We start from the raw sequence: 26,282 nt of genomic DNA, 5'->3' as shown, positions 1-26,282 counted from the left end.
TTTAACCATTTCAGAACTGGAGTTTCAGAATTATTTTTAACCTGACTAAAACCTAAAACATCCCTGCTTTAAGTTTTGCCATATTAATCTTCTGTATTTTGCGTTAATTACTAATGTAAGTTTTATACAAAATATATTTATTATCGGTGATGGTCATTGGTCAAAATTAAAGCTGCTAAACAGTTTGACCTTAGAGATAGGGGTCACTGGTTGCTGTAGAGAATCTTTGTAACATCTTCATCCTGAGTTCGTACTTGCTGACTTATAATATGTTCACAAAAGATATTAAATTTCTACTCCCTGGTGTTCATCAGCCTACAGAGTCGATCAACCGTGATCAATTATTCTACAGTAAGACTTGATCTGTGAAGTCTATTTATATATATTACTATAATTGACAGGGAATTATACGAAATTGACTCCATCAATTTTTATGTGATGATGTATAATGGAGTCCAAAATATCAGCTCATCCTTTCAACGTTTGATAGAATGATCCGTTCCTTTCAAGAAAAGTCAGGAACGTAAAATTATAAAGGTTTTCCACTTATGTCATCTGTTTCGAACATTAAATCGTGAAACGTTATTTTCAAAATAGAAATTTTAGCCATTTACTTTGGACATTATATGTATAATCAAATCGATTAAATGCTTCACGTGATTATTCCATCAAATTATTTTTCAGTTTGGAAAAGATTTCAAAGTCTTATTGAAATAATGTTATCATATTTTAAAAAAATATATATTAAAGCATGATCTATTGTCAAAAAACCCCACTAAATGTGTTGGTAATTGATGTTGTTTGACATTCTAACAGGATATCTAAAACTAAGAATGAGTCAGAAAACATATTTTTTCTCAACCTCCTCAAATGTGATAGATGTAATGTATATTAACAAATCTGTCCTCCATTACTTGGATCTCTCAACTACCTCCTTACTTCACCAAATATTTTTAAAGAAGTAAATGGAAATGTTTTGTATGAAGTTAAGCACATATCTACCTTAGGATGGTGTTTATGGTTGTTATGAATGACAAAACTTCGCTGACATTACTCTTTATATTTCTGTCTAATGCAGATTAATCCAATACAAACGTTTTTAAAAACCAAAAGCCGATTCCTTCAGATAGAAAACTATCGCTGTCACTCTGGCTAATATTATGACCTAATACCTTCCAAGTATATAACTTTAGCAGATAAAATCATAATTTATTTAAAATCTCCCAGTATGAAAATATTTCACCGAAATGAAAATACTTTGCACAAGTACAACACTATGCTATCGGGATCAAATCTAATAAGATTTCAAGTTTTAATTAACAGTAGTTAAACAGTCATGTGACATATAAAAAAAAGATATATTGTTCACAACTAAAGGTTAAGGACCTCATCACAAGTTATTGTCGATCCGATTTTCCTAATACTTCAATTAATGAAGCAATAATATTTCCGTGGACAATGATATTAACTTTAACTTCGAGTGAACCAATCCTTCATTTAATATCTGTTTAATTGTTCAAATCTCCTTCTGAGGTTTTTCTCATTAAGAATGTTTTTATTTTTGTCTTTTTAATATTGATATGACTGGTTTGGGGACAACTTTAATTTGCTTTTATATATTTTTTAACTAATATTGTCGTTCTATAATTTCAAGGAAAACATTTTCCCAAAAGTTACATATTTTTCCACTTGATTAACGAGGGTGTTTTTTGAATATTTTATCACATAATGATGAAGAACTACTTCCGAAATAGAAAGTTTAAGGTCTCGGAGGAAGAGATTCCTTGCCAACAAATCGATTAATTTCCCTAAAATTTCAAAATGTTTTAAACTGTTTAACAAAACAGTCACCGCAGAAAACCAGTCACAGACCTAAACTATGAGCAATAACTCCAAGATGTTTTAAAACATTTTGATGATGAAGATCTGACACCTAAATTAAGCTACGAACACCAATTCCTCGTTGAAGCCTCGTCTCCCATTGTCTGACTGCAAAACGCTGTTAGAACTTGTGTTACCCTAAACGCATACTACATCAACTTAACAGTTTTTCAAAACTTCCCGACAAAATCAACTTTAGAATCTCTAGTTATCGAATGGACATTAAATATATAGTTTCTTTGAATATCGTACAAAATCTACAAAATATTTTCATTTCCATACATCTGAATAATTTAAGAAACTGAAATATTTTCTTTGAGAAGTTAGACAGAAAGTTGACAAGGCTTGGCCCAGTACCTATCCTGGAAGGTATTAAGTTGTTGGCCTCCTCAGCTGTACATCGTTACGTGCGGAGGGTCCCATGTATTTTTTTGTGATTTTTGCCTTATTTTCCTGTATGTTTTCACTGATGTCAGAGTTGTATGTATTTTCTATCAAAGTCAGACCCAACATGTGTGGAGACTCCAGCCTTATGCTTCAGCCACCCGATTTTCTGTTCAAGTGCGTCAATTTGAAAATCAACCAAAAAACTTAGGAAAAAACTTGATACGATCACTAAGTAAAGTGGCAGGTTCATGCTGGTTTTTACACCGTGGGGCTACACAATCAAACCCAGCTCCGACACGAGCACATGAAACTACTCCATATTGGACATCTTGACAATTTTCCTTTCCGCATTTCAATTGTCAGGAAATGTAATTCATATTCTCGCCTTCCGAAAAAATACAGACCTTTGTGAAGTTTGAAGTATTGCACCGCCGTACATGTGGTTCTGATAAAACATTTATTGCATTTGAGCTTTTTTGTTGTCTTCTATCAAACGTTCCCCAACTGATACTCTGGATGAAGGCAATAATTGTCAAGGTGACACTTAAAAAAATATAATCTCTAACATCGGTCGGACGGGGTAGTCGTCTCCGTTTCCTCTATCTCATGTAATTTTGAAGAATTTCATTCTTACCTAGTTAAGGAAAGCAAGAAGTCCTTTTTCCTATTTTTTGTGTGTTTTTTTTTTTTTACATCAGGGATTTTTCATTGTAGCTAAAACAGGAATGCATGATTATCCATAGGATAATGAAAAAAACCTCAAATATCCATGTATATATTATATATACCGTTATATAAATAGTTCTCAATAATCTCTTTGTGATTAAGGGATATCTCCCTATGGAACTCAGACATTGTAACCTCCGGTAGTACCGTCAGTGACAGTACAGATCACTTTAATATCACAGTTCAATTTTGATCGAATGATAAAGTGATGTTCTCATGTATTATTTTTTTAGAAAATGTATTAGCGAGTTTAAATGTGTGTACCGAACCTCAACCTGCACGAATATTGATAAATGCATGCTGGGAAGAAAGATGTTCACTTAAATACTAACAAGGTCACTGCCAAAGACCCTTGCAATATAACTTTTATGTCTGGGTGTTTGACAGTTGACAGAGGGCAGCACCAGTCTGACATACGCGTACCCATACTCTGTCATGCGTGTGCGAAATAAACGGACGCACGCAAGATATGGTCTAAATTTTGGTGCAAATAAACGCTGGCACATGTCGACTTACAGCCACTCTTCAAAATGTCAACACAAATTACGCTTGCACTGAACACCACCACATAAAATGTATAGTAAAAGCCTCCATTGATATCCGCTATAGATCACTGCCTTTCCGTGCCCAGTGGCCGAACTTTTGTCTACTCTAAAGTACATTATCGGCTGTTGGGTTAAATATATTTAAGATTTTAAAATCAAGATTCATTTTTCAAATAAGAAATTGAAAATCATAAAATATTACATTTCTTATTCTTTAATTGGAAAATTCAAATAACTCATTGGGATGTTATGGATCACAAAATAACAATGCTTTTTCCGAGAAGAAGAAATCCTTTCCACTTGAGATCAAATTTTAAACATGAATGTCAATAAATTTATCAGCATAATGGGTCACGACTCTAGTCGAACCTGTAGTAATACAATCCCTAAGGGGCCAGGGATCTTAAGTGGATTAAAGGTCCCTCCTACACCCCTAACAAAGACCTGTAACAACATTATGAAAATCCCTCTATCCATCAACTCCTTATTTAAACTTCCTTCAATATTTTAAAGTCACGAAAAACTGCTTAACTTATTAAAATCCAATTCAATTCCCTATCTACCCCATTTCCACATTAGATTTGCCCATTGCTATCACCAGGATGAGTCTAAATTGGATTAATAGGGTTGATCACAGTCAACTTTAAGCCCTTTCAGAGATTTTAATGTTTACTCCGTAATTCTTGGTATCTCACTTCAAATTACAATCAAAACATTCAGCTGGATTACGCTCAGGAAAATCTGATGAAATATGGACGTCACACAATATTCGTTTCTCAAATAAAGATTATACTTATTTTAAATTTTGGAAACGGACACGCGGATAACATCCCTCTTCACTTTGTGACTTATAAGCCCTGTGACGTCAAATTATATTTTTAATCTAAGATTTGCTAAAAATAGAAGTCAAGTCTTTAACAGAACACACATACATGACCACAATGGCTATTTATAGATCAATCTTAATCAGAAAAACACTACATTTTCTTGTTTTCTCTGATGTCCGTTTCCTGCCAGTCACTTAAAAGTATCTTACTTGGGAAAACGTGTCACCAGTATTGTCATCCTTTCACTAAACTTCCTACGCGACTCGAAATTCTACCCGACAATATTTGTACTCATATAGAGTAGATTTAACAAACACTTGCAGTGTTTTTCCTGTGTATTATGGGAAAATCAAACCAATAAAATCGGAAAAAGTTTGACATGTTAATTATGTTAAACATTCAAATGCTGATAATTGTTTCATGAATGTCATGCTTATCAGTTTTACGTTAATTATAGCCTAACATGAGAGCACATACCAAATTTGACCCTTGACGGTCCTTTTTTTCTTATCTATTTGATGTAATATTTGTCATTATATTTTTCTATGTTTTTTGAGAGTTATCTATATACACAATAGGGAATTTCTAATTTCTTTTCGGAAAAAAATAAAGCTGAAATGCATCGGAACGGGGTCATTTTGTGTATTCAGCTATATAGGAAGAAAAAACTCTGACTGGGAGTGTGCAGTCCTATTTGAAAAACAAAGCATCAATTTTTATTTGAAAATACAAATATAACTCAAAAATAGCTTAGTCCTGCCTTTTTCTATGTGTGTCAAACATAATCAAGTTTGAATATACTTTAGTTGCTCGAGTTTTCTCTCTATTTTATAAAATACATTTATTTATATAATATAATCACGCCTACACCCTTTCAAATAGATTCCTGTACACTTAGGACAATAGCATCGGTCCCTAGTTACATCCCATATCAAAACCATCTGTGCCTCTTGTTTTCTGTCAAAACTTTTATTTCACCTGATACAAAATTGAATACATTTTCAGAAAATGAGATTTAAATGATTAAATTTGAATTCTAAATATGCAAACGTGACAAACATCTTGACAGTTGGAATCTATCATTTTTTTTGACAGATACAATAAAATGTTTAATTACAATATACACACATAAAGAATTGGGATGGGCTATTGTTGGGACTATGGAAGTCAGACAAGCAGACTCCAGAAATTAAATCCATTTAGCACTTCCCATTAGTTTAAGTTTCAATGTCTCGGTAAACTCCCATATAAGGTAAAATTATAAACAGTTCTACTTTTATATTAAAACAGGAACTAATGTGTAGGTAGTCCTCACCGGGGCACTGTGAGATTGTTACTCCAACTTATCACACCCGTTCTATCACGTAATAAATATCGTAAGATGTGTCATAACACTAATGTGACATAAATACTTTATGACATCATCATGAATCTGTGATGTCGAACGATTGTCTCTAGAAAAATATGTACCGTCAAAAGCAATCTGTCCCTATATAGAAATTTGAAATATTCTAAATAAACTTACAAATACAAGTTATGCGACAAAGAATCTTAGACTAGTGGCTATGTAGCAGGGAGTTATCTTAACTCATTAAATAATTTTATATGCTCCTAAGTTGGGATGACTGTGTGTGTATTTCACGATGAAAACTTACATTTCACTTGCAAATTATCTTGTGAAAACTTACATTTCTTACAAATTTTCTCCATGAAATTTACATTACAAATTTTCAATGTGAAAACTTCCATTTCTTACAAATTTTATAACGGTCTTTATTTAAAGATTTAAAAAGAAGATGATACCATTTCTGATACAGTCGGTCAACAATTAAAAAAATAGCCATCAGATGAAAAATCTAAAATGACTGTCTAGGACTTCTCAATTAGATTTAATTTGACATAATCATACTTCACTATCCAAACTGACAGATTTACTTTGGAAACTTTGTTAGAACAATTTCTTGGTGCTTTTCTTAATTGGTGTCAAAAAGTGAAAATAAACCAGCTACTTGAGACAAAATCATCTCTAATTTCACCAGACTACAGCGGGCATTTTTCAAATTGTTCCGATAATGATCTACCTCCTGATGGCTAAGCTCTGCTGACATATTGAGACAGAAGTGAAAAGATCCTGTATCTTAATTGGACAAGAAAAGATAATTTATAAATTTTAGATCCTGATCGGGTTATACTAGACTGACATTGCCCGAGACTCTCTCTTAGTCCAAATGTTGTAATACTAGACTAACATTCTCTCTCTCTCTTAGTCCAAATGTTGTAATACTAGACAAACATTCCCTCTCTCTCATAGTCCAAATGTTGTAATACTAGACAAACATTCCCTCTCTCTCATAGTCCAAATGTTGTAATACTAGACTAACATTCCCTCTCTCTCATAGTCCAAATGTTGTAATACTAGACAAACATTCCCTCTCTCTCTTAGTCCAAATGTTGTAATACTAGACTAACATTCCCTCTCTCTCATAGTCCAAATGTTGTAATACTAGACTAACATTTCCTCTCTCTCTTAGATATAAAAAGAACACATACAATTGTACTGTAGATGTAAAATCCCATCAAGGAGTCAGGAATGATCAATTCAGTAATTACAAACCTGACAAATAATGACTTTTAACCCAATTCAGATAAAAAAAAAAAATATTCACACTTAAATTATACTCATTTCACCAAATTAAGAAGAAATTCAGTTTCGAAATATACTGATTTTCATTGTCATGTAAAGCTAACCAGACTTATTCATATTTAACCTGCAAAGTGTCTGTACATTCTAAATCATCTCAACGTTTGTTTCAAGTGATAAAAATGCAGAAATGGAAGAATCAAGAGTTCAGGTGATGAAGATGTTTCTGGTTACTCTAGGTACCAATGCTGCCTTGTATATAATGCAGGGTTGTTTGGAATACAAATTGTTTGTTTGGCGTTTTGATAAACTGTGGACTGAGATTTTTGGCGAACATCCAGGTTTGCCCTCCATTCATTTATTTCTTGAAGTACATACAAGCATATCAGCATTACATCTAAAATGTTTTGAACCATCTGAGATATTTTAAAACCCATTTCTACAGAAATTGTGAAAAGGACCTATATATTGCAAAAACACAAATAATCAGAGTATCGTAAAGTTAAACATGACATTGCTTATAAAAATAATTTTGTATCAAATATCACTTTTCAATGTCAAACCAATAAATCTATCAAAGATATTGTTAAGACTAGATTCCAATTAACAGAAATTGAAATGTTTCTTTATTCTCAGTGGATATGAAGGCCAGGACTTCTAGATTTGATTATTCTTATTCAATATAACTTTAATACACTATTCAATATAAAGAAATTTTTATTCGATCAATCACCTGCTTTCTGATATTTCTTTATACATTTCAACATCCTGCCACCAGGGGGTGCTGATAAAGGTGACACTCCCTGCCACCAGAGGGCAGTCTATCACCACCAGGGGAGATAACTGTCGTACATCTGATTACCAATTCATTTGTTGGACAGAGCAGAAGTTGATTAATGGCCATGCATGTTCATTAAGAATATTTCAATAGATAATGTGTTATGTAAATGGAGCTGTTTGAAGATCGGACAAAGTTGAGCTGCATAAACTCTCCCGGTGGCATCCTTTTACCCTCAAATTACAATCTGGCCGATTGTACTGTTCAAAATTTAAAGCCCTAGAAAATACAGTTCTCCTGACAAACATAAACCCTAAAACTATATATCTGAAACTGATCTGCTGTCTGGAGTAATTAGGATTTCAGAGCAATAAAGAAATTTCACAAGTTTAAATTTAGGGTCCAAAATCTGGAGTATGGGTCCCAAATAGGGACGACTGGCAAGCAGTGCAGTTTTAATTATAGCACCAGTGTTCAATAAAAAATTAGGTAAGAAATTATCAGCGGTAGATAAACTGGTCTTTTGTTTAATTAATTTAGTTGTTAAATAATGTCTCACAAAACAAAGAGCAGAAGTACTAGTATTCTCTATCATTTCTTTAGATTATTTATGCATTAGCATGGATTTCAGAAAAAACTAAACAATTCTTTGTCAGATACAAAGCTGGAACTAAAATAGACATATTATCATTAATATCACTCAACAAATATTCTTTAACCTTTAAAATTTTGTTTCTTTTATAGATATTTTTTAACATCATTATTTTTTAAATCTGGTTCAAAATTTTAATTCAGCTTCCATCATCAGACAAACGAAACTTAATTACTTGTTCCAGATGTTCAATGAAACAGATGCCTGTCCATGTCAAATGGAGTGTGATGACGCTATCAGTCTGATTTCCTTAATTAATATACTAATTTCATTTAATGAAATACTAATCTGCCAGTCCTCTGTATAATGTATAGTTAGCATGACCATATGATCACATGTATGTTACAGATCTAACACTGTTACAATGTATAGTTACTATAACGCTGGCATCACATACCGTATACGTTACAGATTTAACACTGTTACAATGTATAGTTACTATAACGCTGGCATCACATACCGTATATGTTACAGATCTAACACTGTTACAATGTATAGTTACTATAACGCTGGCATCACATACCGTATATGTTACAGATCTAACACTGTTACAATGTATAGTTACTATAACGCTGGCATCACATACCGTATATGTTACAGATCTAACACTGTTAACAATGTATAGTTACTATAACGCTGGCATCACATACCGTATATGTTACAGATCTAACACTGTTACAATGTATAGTTACTATAACGCTGGCATCACATACCGTATATGTTACAGATCTAACACTGTTACAATGTATAGTTACTATAACGCTGGCATCACATACCGTATATGTTACAGATCTAACACTGTTACAATGTATAGTTACTATAACGCTGGCATCACATACCGTATATGTTACAGATCTAACACTGTTACAATGTATAGTTACTATAACACTGGCATCACATACCGTATATGTTACAGATTTAACACTGTTACAATGTATAGTTACTTTAACGCTGGCATCACATACCGTATATGTTACAGATCTAACACTGTTACAATGTATAGTTACTATAACACTGGCATCACATACCGTATATGTTACAGATTTAACACTGTTACAATGTATAGTTACTATAACGCTGGCATCACATACCGTATATGTTACAGATCTAACACTGTTACAATGTATAGTTACTATAACGCTGGCATCACATACCGTATATGTTACAGATTTAACACTGTTACAATGTATAGTTACTATAACACTGGCATCACATACCGTATACGTTACAGATTTAACAGTGTTACAATGTATAGTTACTATAACGCTGGCATCACATACCATATATGTTACAGATTTAACAGTGTTACAATGTATAGTTACTATAACGCTGGCATCACATACCATATATGTTACAGATTTAACAGTGTTACAATGTATAGTTACTATAACGCTGGCATCACATACCGTATATGTTACAGATTTAACAGTGTTACAATGTATAGTTACTATAACGCTGGCATCACATACCGTATATGTTACAGATCTAACAGTGTTACAATGTATAGTTACTATAACGCTGGCATCACATACCGTATATGTTACAGATCTAACAGTGTTACAATGTATAGTTACTATAACGCTGGCATCACATACCGTATATGTTACAGATCTAACAGTGTTACAATGTATAGTTACTATAACGCTGGCATCACATACCGTATATGTTACAGATCTAACAGTGTTACAATGTATAGTTACTATAACGCTGGCATCACATACCGTATATGTTACAGATCTAACAGTGTTACAATGTATAGTTACTATAACGCTGGCATCACATACCGTATATGTTACAGATCTAACAGTGTTACAATGTATAGTTACTATAACGCTGGCATCACATACCGTATATGTTACAGATCTAACAGTGTTACAATGTATAGTTACTATAACGCTGGCATCACATACCGTATATGTTACAGATTTAACACTGTTACAATGTATAGTTACTATAACGCTGGCATCACATACCGTATATGTTACAGATCTAACAGTGTTACAATGTATAGTTACTATAACGCTGGCATCACATACCGTATATGTTACAGATCTAACAGTGTTACAATGTATAGTTACTATAACGCTGGCATCACATACCGTGTATGTTACAGATTTAACAGTGTTACAATCAAATTTACCACAAAACTACAGTCTACAACAATAATCGAGAATTTTGAAATGAAATATGAAGAAAAGTTCAAGGACATCTTGGCAGCTTATAAATTTTTAGTTAAAATTTCCAATCATCCAGTAATTTTAATGCTGACAGATTTTGGTGTAATATGGAATATTTTTAAGATTAAGGTGTATTAAGCAATATTTTCTGTTAAATATTGCACATATTCTATAATTTTTTTATTATTTTCTGTGAAATATTCAAAATTTTCTGCTAAATATTCAACATTTTCTGTTAAATATCCATCATTTTCTGTTAGATGTTCAATATTCTCGGTTAAATTACCTCAAACTGACTGAACTGAACTAATGGTCAGTACAAGATAAAGAGATGCCACAGCTATAGCCATTAGCTGACCTCTGTCTTCACCATAGCAGTGGTCAGCTCGGGACAAATTGACCATTATCAGACTCACTTAGCCAGCTTGACAACTGATTCACCCTTTATTGCATCCCAAAACAACTTTATTAGAGGTGCAATATTTCTTGTTATTGTCTGTTGTTTAACACAAAAAAAAAGACAAATATTTTCAGAAATTCAGTGAAAATTTCAGGCCCCCATAATATCTTTGGTAAACTTATGAAATTGTTCAGAAATGATGGCCTAGACACAAATTTTCCTTTAAATACTCAGAAAATTTAATTCACTGCAACTAGATACTTAATGGTTGGTCATTCCAAATAAAAATCATATTTGGTTAGGACGATTTCTGTGGACCATAAAAATGCTTCGCAATCTCAAAAGTAAGCTATGCTTGATCCAGTCAATATGTAGTGAAGCGTAATGGATGTTTAATGATACCTTCTGCCAAAATTATAATTTTCAAAACATTGTAATTTTTTAAGCTGACTGTAAATTAAGTCATTGTTTTGTTTTTGCCTCGTTAACATCTCGTTTTCACCAAACCCTACAGCCAATTAATTCTATATGTCGTCCGCTGACGTTATTAATACAGCCTTAAATCTGTGTAAATGTTGTTGGTTTTGTGATGTTTTGGAGCAGAAGAGACCTATTTATATAAAACAGAAACTGTAGATAAAGTCTTATTCTTCATTAAACAGACAGAAATAGGTATAAGGAGAAAAAAAAAATATATATATATAAATAAAAAGTTTTCAGAGAGAAAATTTAAACTGCTTAAGAGGTAGAACTTTTGAAGGCATTTTTTTTTTTTTTTTAACTTTTTCAAACCCTGGACAGATGCATTCACACAATCCCCCGACCTTTTCCTTTGGATATGATGGAGGAAGGTGTACAGATTCAACTCAATCATATCGACAGTGTCTATACGTCAGACAGCCAGCATCATCATTAACCCCTTTGGCGATTCTCAACCAACAATTCCAACCCCCCCCCCCCCCCCCTTGCCCCTGAATTGAGATCCCCATCTTATCCCACAGAGATTCAAGCACAATTTATACGTTTATTCCAAAGGGAATTCTGACAACATAAGACATTAATTAATCTTAAGGACCTTATATAATGATCAATATACATTTATAAAACAACAGCCACTTACCTTGCAGAAAGCTGAGATAATGCATTACGGCGTAGTTTAAGATAGCTGGAGCGCTGTGTACATATTCTTACGACTTTTCGGGTGACAACTTTTCGGGTGACGTCGACTATATTGCAGTTTGATGTCAAAGTTACACAACACTGGCCGTAAACTTATTTGTAACAGTAAAGTATGTTCAATTCTAGACAGAAACTCGTCTGGAAAAGTGCACTGTCTAATTTCTTCTGTTTGTGTGGTGTTGTATAAGTATCAAGCTCGACAGAAGATGTAAATAATTGGTATATAAGTTCAAACCAAAAAGAATTACTATATATGACCTTGAAAGTCATACAGTATTTTCCCCGACATAAAATATTCGAAGTACTTGAGACACACAAGTTCACACTGCAATAAGATACTGCTGTACGATCTTGAAGTTCGTACCGAATGTCAAAGAGAAGATCTGTTTCACAAAACCGAATGTGAAGGATAATAATGAAGACAAACGACAATGACTCTCGAGTTAAAGCTCTTCAGTTATCGGCAGGCGACTCTGATAGGCTACAGAAGAAGATACCAATATCTATTCGGTCCAGGCGACAGTGGTAGGCTACAAAAGTATATATCGACTGTTCTGTCAAAGGGTGTCACACGTCACACTGCATCCCAAACAGCTAATGATTCAACCAGTGTGGTAAAGCCCCTCGGTCCTTTTATACAAGTCCTAATCACTTGAGAGTTTAAAGGTTTCTTGTAAAGCTACAGGCACCGTAAATCTACAGACACAGACTCTTTAGCAACATAACCACTTCTATGTCAAGGCCATTGATCCAAGTTATTGTATTAACTACACAATCCAAATAAATGTTGGGATTATTTACAATTTTGACAAGTGGGGTGACTAAATTAACACTTTCTATAGAGAAAATCAAATAGCATTATCTTTAGCTAAACACACACCGTCCACTCAGGGGGGATAATCCTCTTGACAGGGGGGATAATCCCCTTCAGTAATACCTGAATTATCTATTTTGTAAACACTCATTGGACTATTATCATACATAAATGTCTACCATCTGGAGATACTTTACTTTTTATTTCCAAATATCAAATCTCTTTATTTTCTTTCCACGATAATGATTTTTATTTAGTTTACTATACTCACAACATACGAACCAAAAACAAATTTAAGATAAATTATATTTTTGATAGTTTAACAAATAAAAACTTTAAATCAGAAATTATTTGAAAATCTTTGGCTTAGAAAATATTGTCAGTTTCTTCTCCAGACATGAATTCTTTTTTTCATCGTTTTTATTTTTCAATCATTTTCCTTTAAATTATTTTCCTATATACTTACATAATCCTGAAACTTGATTTTATCCTAAACAAGCATAGCTCTCTGTATGATGTTAAAACATTGCCTTAATTGGTATACTGTCGTGCTGGACAAACTGTGAAGAGTTGCCTCAATGTTTTCTTCACAGTTTTAGATGTTTTCTTCTCAGTCATGAAGGCTGTAGGCGTCTAACGTCAGAGATTGTCTAAACTGACAAAGTCTTAAGTGCCCTGACAAAGGTGAGAGAACTAACCAAACATCATAGAGATAGAAAAACACAGAATAAGAACTGTTGTTCCGAGGTGTTCTAATCACAGCTAAATCCTAATCCGGTCAAACGTCTTTAGTGTAATAACTCTTCATTAATCCTAGAAAACTTTCACATCTAGTTTGTTACCTTATTTTTCTGTAAACTTTCTAGTATCATGTACCTCACAGTAAACAATACAAAATTTCCCAAGAAAATTTGAATAAATTTTTATTTCCGTGTTAACAACTTTATAATTAAACTTCGTTTAATTCCTTCCCTCTATCAAAATTATTACAATTTAATCTTGTGGCACCTGTTATGCATGAATTTTACGTTTTATGTTAATTCTATTTTGAAGTAAACAAATGTTCGCCCCTACAGGCCTGATTTTGTTATCGTGTTCGACTACAATTTTTTTTATACAGCATCTACCGTGTATCTTATCAAATGTACAGGCCAAAAAGACAAATGTATACAAAAAACTATCCATAGTAGATTCCTACTAGATTTTTTTGTCTGTAGTTCTATTTCAAACATTTACAAGACTTGGAACGCCGACCATCCCAGCACATACCAGACTTATTGGTCAGTCATGAAGAATTGCGTATCAACAATTACACAATATAGATGATGAATTGGACTCGTACTACACATAGAAATAAATATGTGAGAATTCTCAGTCTGTCAGTAAACTTTTTGTGTAAATGCTTAAAGGACAAGTCAAGGTTTAAAAAGCTGCAAGGCTTCCTGTCGTTTTTAGCCGCAGGTTAAAGACCGATGCCTGTGTCAATGTCACCTATGATCGAAATTTTACCACGTAAAAAGAAAGCGATATATTGTCCAAAATCTGTATGTGATGTAACAGCTTTTTTTTTTTTAAGTACTCGGTCAAATAAAAACATGAGATGTCCAACAAATCAATTTGATGTAACGACAAGCTTATTTTCATCCAATCGCCAGAAAAAACAATTCCAAAAATCCAAAAATGTCCTACATTCAAATGTGATGTAACGGTAGTGCTATACTTGGGTTATAAAAAGTGACTGAGCCCAAAAATATGTCCAAACACTCCATTTGATGTATAACTTAATTGATTTTTTGTACAATTTCAATTTACTAACACTAAGGGTTTTTTTGGTTCCCACGTCAGGTGGAAATTTTTGTTTATTCTAGTATTTACACTCCCTTTCCCATTCTGCCCACCTTCACTCGAGTAGCCCCCTTCCCCTGAGTAATGCCCCCTTCCCTTGAGTTGCCCCCTTCCCTTGAGTTGCCCCCTTCACTTGAGTTGCCCCCTTCACTTGAGTGGCCCCCTTCCCCTGAGTAATGCCCCCTTCCCTTGAGTAGCCCCCTTCCCTTGAGTAGCCCCCTTCCCTTGAGTGGCCCCCTTCCCCTGAGTAATGCCCCCTTCCAAAGTCTGGCCCCCTAACACTTGAGTCATTGTCTTCCTAAGTCCAGGCCCCCTTCCCTGGTGTTGTCCCTTACCCTGCCTTGCCCCCTTCCTCTGCCTCGCCCCCTTCCTCTGTCTAGCCCCCTTCATGTCTCACCCCCTTCATGTCTAGCCCCTTTACCCTACCTCGCCCCCTTCCTCTGTCTCGCCCCCTTCCTCTGCCTCGCCCCCTTCATGTCTAGCCCATTTACCCTGCCTCGCCCCCTTCCTCTACTTCACCCCCTTCATGTCTAGCCCCTTTACCCTGCCTCGCCCCCTTCCTCTGTCTCGCCCCATTACCCGATCTTGCCCCTCCCATCTGTCTAGTCACGCTCAGTTCATCCATTTGATTTTTTTTTTGATAATCAGCATTATTAAAAGCCAAAATTATCTTAAACTTAATTTTCATGCCAATTTCTCTGCATTTTATTTGCAAATTAAGTTATTAACAATAAACTATATATTATAAAGACTGGTATATAGTAATCAATGTAAAGACCCGAGGATACCCACATTCTTTCGGGGAACCTTGGCTCTTTACATTAGTAATACTTGATTCAATTCTACTTCAGATTAGAGTTTAAATTTAATTTGGATTTCCCAGGCTCCATTCTGGATTTCCACACAATTTTGGCCTTTTGACATCAGACATATTCAGGAAGGTCAATAAGAGATATATAATGCAGTTTTATATACATCATTACTATTAATTCAAATTTAAAGTTGAATATTTCATTTCTGTCTCTTTGTTCTGAATCCTTTAATAGTTAGAGAGAGTTTAACCAGGCGTAGTTTCATAGTACCGTTGGGAAATTGTTAAAAAGCTACAAAGACATACATGAAATCTGCTTCACTTTGTTAGAGCAATATTGGGAAAGAGGTAGAAAAAAAAACATGAACTGATGTTTACATTAACAAAATTAACAAATTGATACTGAAAATCTTCTCTATTTACAGAGCTTTATATACCACAAAAGGTCATGGGTCATGCTGCGTACATGAGTTAATTCAATTAACTAATTATAAATTGTTAAATCTCAAGAAAGACAAACAGGATCTCTAATTTAGCGACTGTGAGAATCAATGATTTAACTTCGTATGTAATAAGTCAAAATCTGCTGGAGAAAAACTTCAATATGTCTTCTGGTGTAGTTTTACCAACCTCCCTATCATATGTAAAATATGGTCCCTCAATAGAAATATAATTATATTGGGAAATTTTCCCAGTATCCTATTCCAATGGCTTAGAAATATAGCCATCTGAACCAATGAAGGTTATAGCATAAATTAATGTTTTCCCGACCTCAAAAATAGCCAGAAAATATTAAAATGTATTCAAGTCTAGTTGTATTTATGCATGAAGCATAAAAGTTGTTTTAATGGAAGTCGTTGCCAGTATATGTCCCTAAAAAGTGATTCCATCACAATCTTAAATTCATCCATTAACGATTTAACTCGGAACAAATCTTTTTATCTCTCTTCAATAAAACGCCAAATAGTGACAATTCTGACACTTAGGCACCTTTAGCCGTAAGCAAGCCGGGCCTAAGCCAGGTGTACACAGGCACTACAGGTAAAAATCACAGGTAAACGTCTTACCTGGATCTACACCTGTGTGCTTGACAACTCGTTTGTGCTTTTTTGCTGACATGACAAATTATGTGTAATGTTGCATCGGACTATTTCAATTTAAACCTAAATAAATCCTACTGAATTTACTCATTCAAATTTTGAAAAAAAAACCTCATAAAACTTCATTATTCAATTTTATCTTAAACATACAAAACATAAAACTAATCAGCCATTTCAGGTCTTTCTTTTAGCCAAAAAAAGCACACCTATTTCAATTTAAAATTCAAATGTATCATTTTAAAGACAAAGGTGAGAAAAACAATGAATCACCTTGAAAAAGAAAGTTTTAACAAATTCTACTTTAATGAACGAAGCATTTTATTCGGAAAATGACTGACGCTCACAGCTGTGCGGGTCAGCGCGCCTCACCAAGGGTTTTCTACCTGTGTTCAGTCAGTGTTGATTTTAATGCTCCAAAATATCAAAAGACATTCACACAATCCTCCAAGTCATTTACAAAGATAAAAGAAAAACTAACATTTCACTTTTTGATTTGCATTTGAACTGCCTTTAATGCTACTGTTAATTAAGCAATCTGTTTTTCTGTTCTATTTTTCTTCTTTTTTATTATTCTAGACTTACAATAACAAATATGATCTATCTTGAAAAAGACAGGGCTATATGTTTTAACATTTTTTAATGTGAAAGGCGGGGCTACATATGTAAATATATTTTTTATCTGAAGTTTCAAGTTTTAGCCGATTGAGAATAATTTCGACAGTAAACTTTGAATATTTCCTATTTCATCCTCACAAACATTATTTATAGGAATATGAAATTACAAACTGAACATTCTTAACACCTCATATATATATCTATAACAATGATTGACAAAAATAAAGAACATTTGGAGATTAATATTTAGATTTTCATATTTTTTCCTAAATGTCATTTGACTTCTCTGATGTCTTTTCTTCTGAGCTGATATCTAATTATCAAATTTTAACAGACACAACAGTCAGTGAGTTAAAGTTCAACTTGCGATGAAATTAAATACTTTAAGAAGTTGTGAAATGTAGAAGACATTTCATCTTAAGCCTATTATGTTCACAACATGCAATCAGGAAACGTGGATCTAGTAGATAACATGGCCGACAATTGTTTCAATATCCTCTTGTATTAATCCTAAACCTTAAATACGTGTGAATGATGACTTGTAAGTAAAGCGTTATAAACTACCATATATATATATATTTATTTATATAAAGCTAATCATCACCCACTCCCATCCAAAGCTGCCTTTTGTATCTATATCTGGCAGAACTTTTGCAAATCATTTCTCCAGTTTTTCCCCAATTTCCGGGCCGTTGACCTGCCTACATCTCTGACTCAGAATTTAGACCTTACTCGGCAATCCTAATTGTGAATGTTGTTTATTTTCCTCAATAAAATCATCAGAAATCCCCTAACTAGTCAATCTCATGTTTCTATGGGATTTCATCAAATCCAGCAACCTACTTCACATCTTCCTCATAATTTTAAACTTCTGCTAGGTGGCAATTTCCGAAAATTGCCAGGGAAAACACTGGATTTGGTACAAATAATTATATATACGTACATAAATAAAGAAATTGTACATAAATCAACATATCTGTGTGGAATTAAATGTTAATTAAAAGGTACAATTTTTTTTTAATCTTAGAATATTTAATGTCAGATTTGACGGCATATATATGATAACTTTTAACCAATTAAGGCTCTACAGGAATTTGAAAATGTAGAAATGAACGAAACGGAGACTTAATATAAGAATTTGGAGCAAATTATTCTTTCGTGCTCCTTTAAAAGATTACTCAGTTCAGAATATTCAGCAGAAAAAAATATGATATGAACACTATATTGATTTTTACACAAATTAGAAAGAATTAAAAACTTAAAAACTTTTCTCAAAACAAATTACCATTTCAAGTTACTTATAACAGGGTATGTACTTATTTTCTGATACGAGATTGATTTGAAATCAGCTCAAATTTACAGCTAGCAAAATTTGAACCTTTATGCTTTAAACCCTTACTTCCACAATACCATATCTATGAATGCACTAAACGGACCAATCTACTTTGACTTTTAGGGGAGACAGGATACACAAAGTCCTCCCACACATTTCCAATGTTATCCTCCTGTAATTGATGGCTATGCTAACTGTATATTTGGCATTCATGCATCAAACAGCACTTCAAGGTCCTCTCATCTTCCAAATTTTATACGCTTTTGATTACTGAAGTAAATGATGTTCTCAAATTTGATTGGCTGACGGGAGTTAACATTTCACACCTGTTAAAAGTTTATTTTTAGGTCTGTGGCCCCTGGCGTTTCCTCCCCCACACCATAGCCCTGTACAAAGGGAGTCAGATTTTATAATTCTGATTCAAATACGTTCACTTCCTCCGTAAAATATATGTCATTTCAATTTGTCCGCCTCCCTCCCCTAACATCAGATAATGCTGAAACTAGATCAGTCACTTTAGTTTAGTTACCTCCCACTTCAGATTTTTTTTTTAAACAAAATTACCCAGTTAAATTAATATCCATTTTTTTTTTATTTGATGCCTAATTTTGTTGTCAGTTAGAAAACTTGACCTTCCTGTTTGAGCCTCACTGGGTCGATCAGTGTCACCATGGGAGTCTGTACTGTTGGATGATACTGAAGGGTCATTCATTGATGTAAATGTTCAATAATAACATGTCTTTATAAATATTAATGAGAAATATTCGACCAATTCATACGGACAATTTTCTATTATATTTTGGAATAGTTACAGGTTATTAAGTGGTAACTACGAAGTTATAGGTTAAGTGGTAATGTGGTAACTACGAAGTTATAGGTTAAGTGGTAATTACATAGTTGCTAGGTTACGTGGTAATTATGTAGTTATAGGTTACATGGTAATTACGTAGTTACAGGTTAAGTTGTAATTAGGTATGAGCCATAAGAGATAAATCTGTAAAACTTGGACTGGTCTTATCATGGATTGATACCAAAAATGCAAAATAAAAACTGCAAATATTATGATAAATTCAGAGAAGTGAGAAAATAAAAAGAACTTCGGGAAGAGGACTATGATCTTTGTCTAATTACTATTAGAAATCAATAAGATATTAAAATAAAATGAAATCAAACTATGACTCCAAACCTTTTACTTATATTAAACTGACCCCGAGGATATCATAAATATCTTGGATGATTTCTCCACTAAGTTCTATTTACTAAGTTTTATTCCCTCAACTTAGCCATAACGACTACTATGAGAAGTGCTTCACTACCAATCAACAGGGTAAAACAACTGTACAATGGATTCTGTGGACTTTGAATGATACCCAGATTGACAATGAAACATTTAAGAATCTATGAACCTCAACCATAATGACATTCTAGTCATGTGACATCACAAGAGTCGTGATGCTCTAGAGATTTATTTGCACCAATAGTGATGAGCTACAGACTTAATTCTGAGATACACGCCTATTATTGTTACCCTGGGGGTTTTGTTTCAAGACTTTAAAATATAATAAAATATGAGACAAAACAGCCTAAAAATGCTGAGATAATATTGGAAAGGTGAATGACTTCAAAATGTAATCAAGTTGATTCAAACATCTTTGCTGTGGGCTGAACAGAATAGTTACAAGAATCTCGTAAAATTTCATAATCAGCTTGAGAACAATTGAACGATTTCTTTTTGACTGATTAATGACATCACATGTAGTTATCTAGGAAGTAGTGTACTTAGCGTAATCATTTTCAAATCTAATTTAATTTTGTAAAACGGCTGAAACGGCCCCCTTCTGTATTATCACTGACAGTCAAATACGGCCCCCAGATCTCCATTATAAGGGTTGGTCTTAGATATAAAACAGGTGTTTGTATGTTACTAAAATACTGAGGCACCAGCATACAGGTATATGGAACACAATGTACTAAAGTATTGTTTCTGAGATTTTTTCCTCATTGTTTCCCCAATAGAGTACATCTAACACTGTACAAGTCTTTAAGCACTTTTCATTTTCATTTCACCTATCTGCATAGAATATTCGATAGAAAACAATAATTCAAATAATCTGTTTAGTATATTTTTTTAATAGGCGACATATTGGATGCCATCTTTGAATTCCTATTTGGGAGATAGACAAAAATGTTTTCCTTAGATTTTGACACAAATTATCACTAATAATCCGTCATTATTTATTTCTGAAAATTCATAATTGTCTATAAGAAAGGTAGAGCAGCTTAAAACATGCAGATTTAGGTACTTTGCATTAGATAGATTAACTTTTCTGCAGAGGTTCGGACAATTGGAACATGCAATCTCCTAGATGGAAATTCAAACAAGTAACCGTATGAACATGGTGCAGATATTGATATCAATATTGACCAATCAAAACAGTGCTTTAAGTTATATGCATTCTGTACCCTGATTGGCTGTCAATGAAGCAATGATAGATGGCATCCTAGAAAATTTCATGAAAAACATAAAAGAAAAGAAATTCCCTGAAACTGAGAATATCCCTTATAGGGCCAACTTTAAATTCCTACCAACCTGAGAATGTTTAAAATCGCAGAGAAACAGAAAGAATAAAAGAAATTGGCTGAGAATTGTATAAATGGACATTATCTTTATTTCCTGTCATTTTCACAGATAAGTACATATACACCTAAGTAAATAGTCATTCTCATTGCTCGATACTGGGAAATATTCTGCTAATTATTTTTTTTAAAAAGAAAAATAATTACCAGCATTCTGATACTGAGCTCATGCTGATATTCTCTGGTACTGTTAAGTAAATAGACCAGTGAAAAAAGTGTGAAATTATTGAGAATTGCTACATATACACGGTCATTCTATGTCGTCCTCGACTTCATAATCAACTTAATTTGTTTTATGTCTTTTTCTGAAGTTCAATTACTTCAACCAGCAAACGTCTGCCATTCTTTATGACCCTTTTAAAATGTTCTGTTGAAGTGAATGTACCTTAGCACTCACAACTCTGAACCTTAAATTCCAGTTTACACAGCCAAGTGACACCTGAAAGAATTTGACATTTTCGAGACTCCATAACATTTTTTGCGACATTAGCATTAATGGTGAAGACGCTATTGTCTTACCTAACGACGGCGCTTACCTTCCACGCAACCTCCACAGAATTATGAAAAGGTGTAAAATATTCACATAAAAATGGCTTAAAATTACGAGATTTTTATGAGTCTGGTTACCCAACTCTAAGAGTTATCTTCCCCTGTTTCAACTTTTCAATGTCACATATCTATGTATGCTGTCAAGATATACTGAGGAATGGTATTTACACAGGAAACTAGATAAAATAAAGTATCTAGCTTCAAATCAGCTCTGTCCCCTAGATTAAAGTTCACCATTATAGTTTGGGAAGGCCATATTAGTGAACCATTACTATTTTAAAATTAATGATACTGTGGGCAGGGGCTTATTTGTGGACAGGGGCATATTTGTGGACAGGGGCTTTTTTGTGGACAGAGGCTTATTTGTGGACAGGGGCTTATTTGTAGACAGGGGCTTATTTGCAGGTAAGTATGATAAGTCATTACATCTATAAACTTATTTTTGCTTCCCATCACACAAAGACATCAAAACTAGCATCTCCTGCATCATTGGAGACAAAACCTGTCTAATGGTAGCAAAAAGAATGCTGTGTCAGGAGACTAAAGGGTCACTTGTCCAAGTAACTTTTGGTTTGGTTTGTTTTTGTTTAACGTCCTATTAACAGCCAGGGTCATTCATGGATGTGCCAGGTTTTGGAGGTGCAGGAAAGCCGGAGTACCCGGAGAAAAACCATCGACCTATGGTCGGTACCTGGCAACTGCCCCACGTAGGTTTTGAAACTCGCAACCCAGAGGTGGAGGGCTAGTGATGAAGTGTCGGTACACCTTAACTAACGCTACTTGGCCACTGCGGCCCCTGGATCGAGTAACAGCAAAAATAAATTGTTTTAATCCTACGATGCATGGGTGCAAGACATTAAGTAATTCATCAACGGTTGACTCGCTCCAAAATATCATCAGGCCCCTACATTCTACAGAAGTATTTTCAACCTTTCTACCAGCGACATAATATTTTTTTGTTGTCCATTAACTCTGCACCTAATTGAGTTTTTGACTTGTATAACCATAATGATCGTCCTTTGAGAAAATAAACGGTCCGCAATGACTCAGGTCTTTAAGTAGTTGCTATAAATTTTGGCACCTAATTTTCTTAACTACAGTAGGTAATTAAGCAGACGACAACAATACACCTGGAAAAGGCCTCAATTATCCAGAAATAGCTACCGTATTGTTTTCAAATTACTGAAAAGAAACTTAATATCAAGGCAGTTCTAGTTATACTCCAACAATTAGTAGAGCTATCATTCGAAGCCCGTTTTTTTCTATCACGTTGACATTCGACCCAAAGTACCTGTTGTTAAAGTTTTCATTTTTTGGAGTAGATATCTATCATTCAGAGTTGGTACTTAATCTCCTAATCTATATTAATTGATACATTATGTGCCTAATTCCAATACGGGACTGACCGAAAGGTTACGGAATAATTATTTTGTTTTTCAGTTCGGATCGACCTTTACAGAAGGAATTATTGATATTACATTTTCCAGAAAAGAATTTCTTTGAGTAGTAAATAATTTTACCCTAAATGGATTAGTCGTTGATCTATAGTATCCAAGAATTGAATATTTGTATTGTTTTGACAAGTTTAAGAATACCGAAATGGTACACTCTATTATCATTAGACATAATTTATAGATATATTGTCCAGCGATTTTATCGACATAGACAAAAGGGCTAATCACTACCAATTCTGTAGCTATTGAAGTTTGTGTGCTGTATAATGTTGTAGGATTGGCATGAATAATATTCTCAAACACCAAGAGGGTGGGGCCAGAATAAACTGGACAAGGTGTCTCTAGAATATTAAAATTATAAATAAAATTGAGCTTTATGATTTTGGTCCCAAGGATATGTCTGGTTCTAGTTCAAACTTGGAGGAAATAAGTTAGTATTAGAATTAAGCTAAGAAATTCTTAACAAAAAAAATACTTAGGGTTCTGGTAGCCAGCCAAGGGCCAGAAGGACTTAACAAAACCATTGTTCTGACTCAAAATGGAAAAGAACCAACAAATTAAGAAGAAAATAGGAGATTTACATAAGAACCCTGACAAACTGTAGATAGCCCTTGACCAGGTGTTGTGGTATAACAGTAACACTGCGTGGGTGTTAGAGGATTCAGAGAGGGGATGTGTGGGCTCACGCATGCATAAATTCTGCCATTGACTTTACACAAAAAAAACTTTTAAATAATTAATGCTGTACCATATCTTTCCATCATGGCCAATTAGGTTTTTATAGAAAAACGATCGAATTTGATTGCCATCAAAACTATTGATAAATTTACATATGATTAGATTTTTATAATGAACAGTAGGAAAAATTTACTTCTGTTTTGCCAGGAAACCACATCCTTAAATAGCTAATTAAACGGTTATAGTGTGTATTTTAAGATTTTGAATCCATAAGTTTTCATCACAAATTTTGCCAATATTTTTCAGAATGTAGTGTATATTATATAGATAAATTCTACCTTCTTAAACTCGTGTTTACATAACATCACTCAACAGTTATCCCTAGTTACATTCATATCCCCCCTTAAGAAGAAGCGGCCTGGTAAACATCACCACAGCTTTACCTGTAGCTATATAACACCTGTACGTGGTTTTATCGTTAGCGATCTTACCTACCTTTATACCTGTAATAAACCCTGCAGTATCATCTCACCGGTGATTACAAACACACACAACCCGACACGTACAATATAAGATTTTTCCAGAGATGATGGCTTTTGTTTAATCAATTCATTCAGAAAACAGAGAAAATTGTGCCTTTTACAGTTTTAGGTAACGCTCTAGACAACTGTAGCTATTCTGTCAATTAACAAAGGAAAAAGAAACTAGAAACATAGATAGCCAGACTATTATGGAAATTTCAATGGACAACACCGCCGACTCAAAGGAAAGCAATATCAATTTTTGTATCTAAACAAAAAACAAGAAACTCTAACGTAGAAAAATGAGGATTTTCGTAATTCTATTTATTGTTTAACTGTTATGGCTCATTAACTTAAGCCTAGCCGACCTGCTTGTTGGCAGTTGTTTAAATGGTAATAGATAGGCTTATAGTGGTATTATCAAATGAGCAAGGCCAAGTATATTTAACTGTCTGGTTAGTAAACAAGCATGGCCAAACATATTTAATTCTTCAATTAGTAAACAAGCAAGGCCAAGAAAATTTAATTCTCTGATTAGTGTCCAGGCGAGGCCAAGCATATCTAATTCTCTGATTAATGAACAGGCGAGGCCAAGCATATTAAATTCATTCGATTTGTAAACGAGCAAGGCCAAGCATATTTGATTCTTTGATTAGAAAACAGGTGAGGCCAAGCATATTATTGTTTTTACAAATGTAAAGTTACACGATTCTTTCAGGATAGTAATGTTTTATCTATCAATAACAACTAATAAAAAAAAATCAAAATGTTTAATTTCATATAAAATTGTAATAACAAACTAAAATTTCATATTTAGTGATTTTCAAATTTCTGTTTCAGACAAGAAACACAAATTTCATGTAAGGATTTTTTAATGAATTGGTGACTTTCAATTCTTTAAAATACTTCTGAATTACCCTATTCTGATTCTATGTTGAGTTATGATGAATTTATTCAGCTGAAAACTTGCTGTGAACATTTCAACAATGTATATATACAAAATGTATAATTAACAGTATATATATGGCCCTTCCTTTCCTGTTGTTCATTAATAATTACTGCGTAATGTCAAACACAGCCGAGATATTGACACATATTGACAGATCACCAACATTGACATTGTCTTCTGCCGTTCCCTACACAATTTCTATGGGAGAGGTCATTTATATAAATGAATAGGAATTCCCTCGGCTCTAATTGATCTAGAAAGCCATCGGGTTTGACCTAAATCTTTTCTAACATTACCTTAAAACAAAACAATAATATATAAACCTATCAGCTGCTGAATCGATACACAAATGTTACCTGTTTTCCTATTCTGTTCCTCCATTTATTCACCAAGATAACAAAGAGCTAATTAACTAATTAACTTAAATTGACTATAACCACGTAACATTTAAATCTGGATCTTTAATACTAGAGACACTGGCCTTAACGATAACAAGGGCTGCTTTCATTGCCTGGAAATTATATTGTCCTCCGCGTTATTTACCTGAAAATTTCTGATTTTATTGATTTATCGACACGGCGTGAAGCCAGGCCTAAGACATCTTTCCCTGGGCCAGAGAATTTTACACAATGTCACTAAATCATTACAGAATCAAAAACTCTAACAATTAATACACTGAATGTCTATCGATTTCCGTGTGTCGGCCGTACACTATCACCTCAGATCGCGACTCAACCCGAGCAGATCACTGTTTAACTGTATCCAATTCCCTTTATCGTATTT

General features: G+C 33.8%; 1 protein-coding gene across 4 annotated transcripts in view; it reads right to left on the bottom strand.

Moving 5' to 3' along the window:
* LOC117340772 (protein c-ets-1-B-like) overlaps positions 1-26,282 on the bottom strand; it is an 80,985-nt gene that overhangs the window by 36,875 nt on the left and 17,828 nt on the right. The window contains exon 1 of one of the 4 annotated variants that reach the window (XM_033902540.1): positions 12,135-12,259. The exons of the other annotated variants lie outside the window; for them this stretch is intronic. Within the exon in view, the coding sequence (XP_033758431.1) occupies positions 12,135-12,159 (25 nt within the window). The 5' untranslated portion in view covers positions 12,160-12,259. Of the gene's footprint in view, positions 1-12,134; positions 12,260-26,282 lie in introns of those variants that run through there. 4 annotated transcript variants of the gene reach the window in all.

The sequence above is a fragment of the Pecten maximus genome, chromosome 13, assembly GCF_902652985.1.
Source record: "Pecten maximus chromosome 13, xPecMax1.1, whole genome shotgun sequence".
Taxonomy (NCBI): Eukaryota; Metazoa; Mollusca; class Bivalvia; order Pectinida; family Pectinidae; genus Pecten; species Pecten maximus.
The sequence above is the reverse complement of the archived record's forward strand: the minus strand, read 5'-3'. Positions and strand labels throughout refer to the sequence as shown.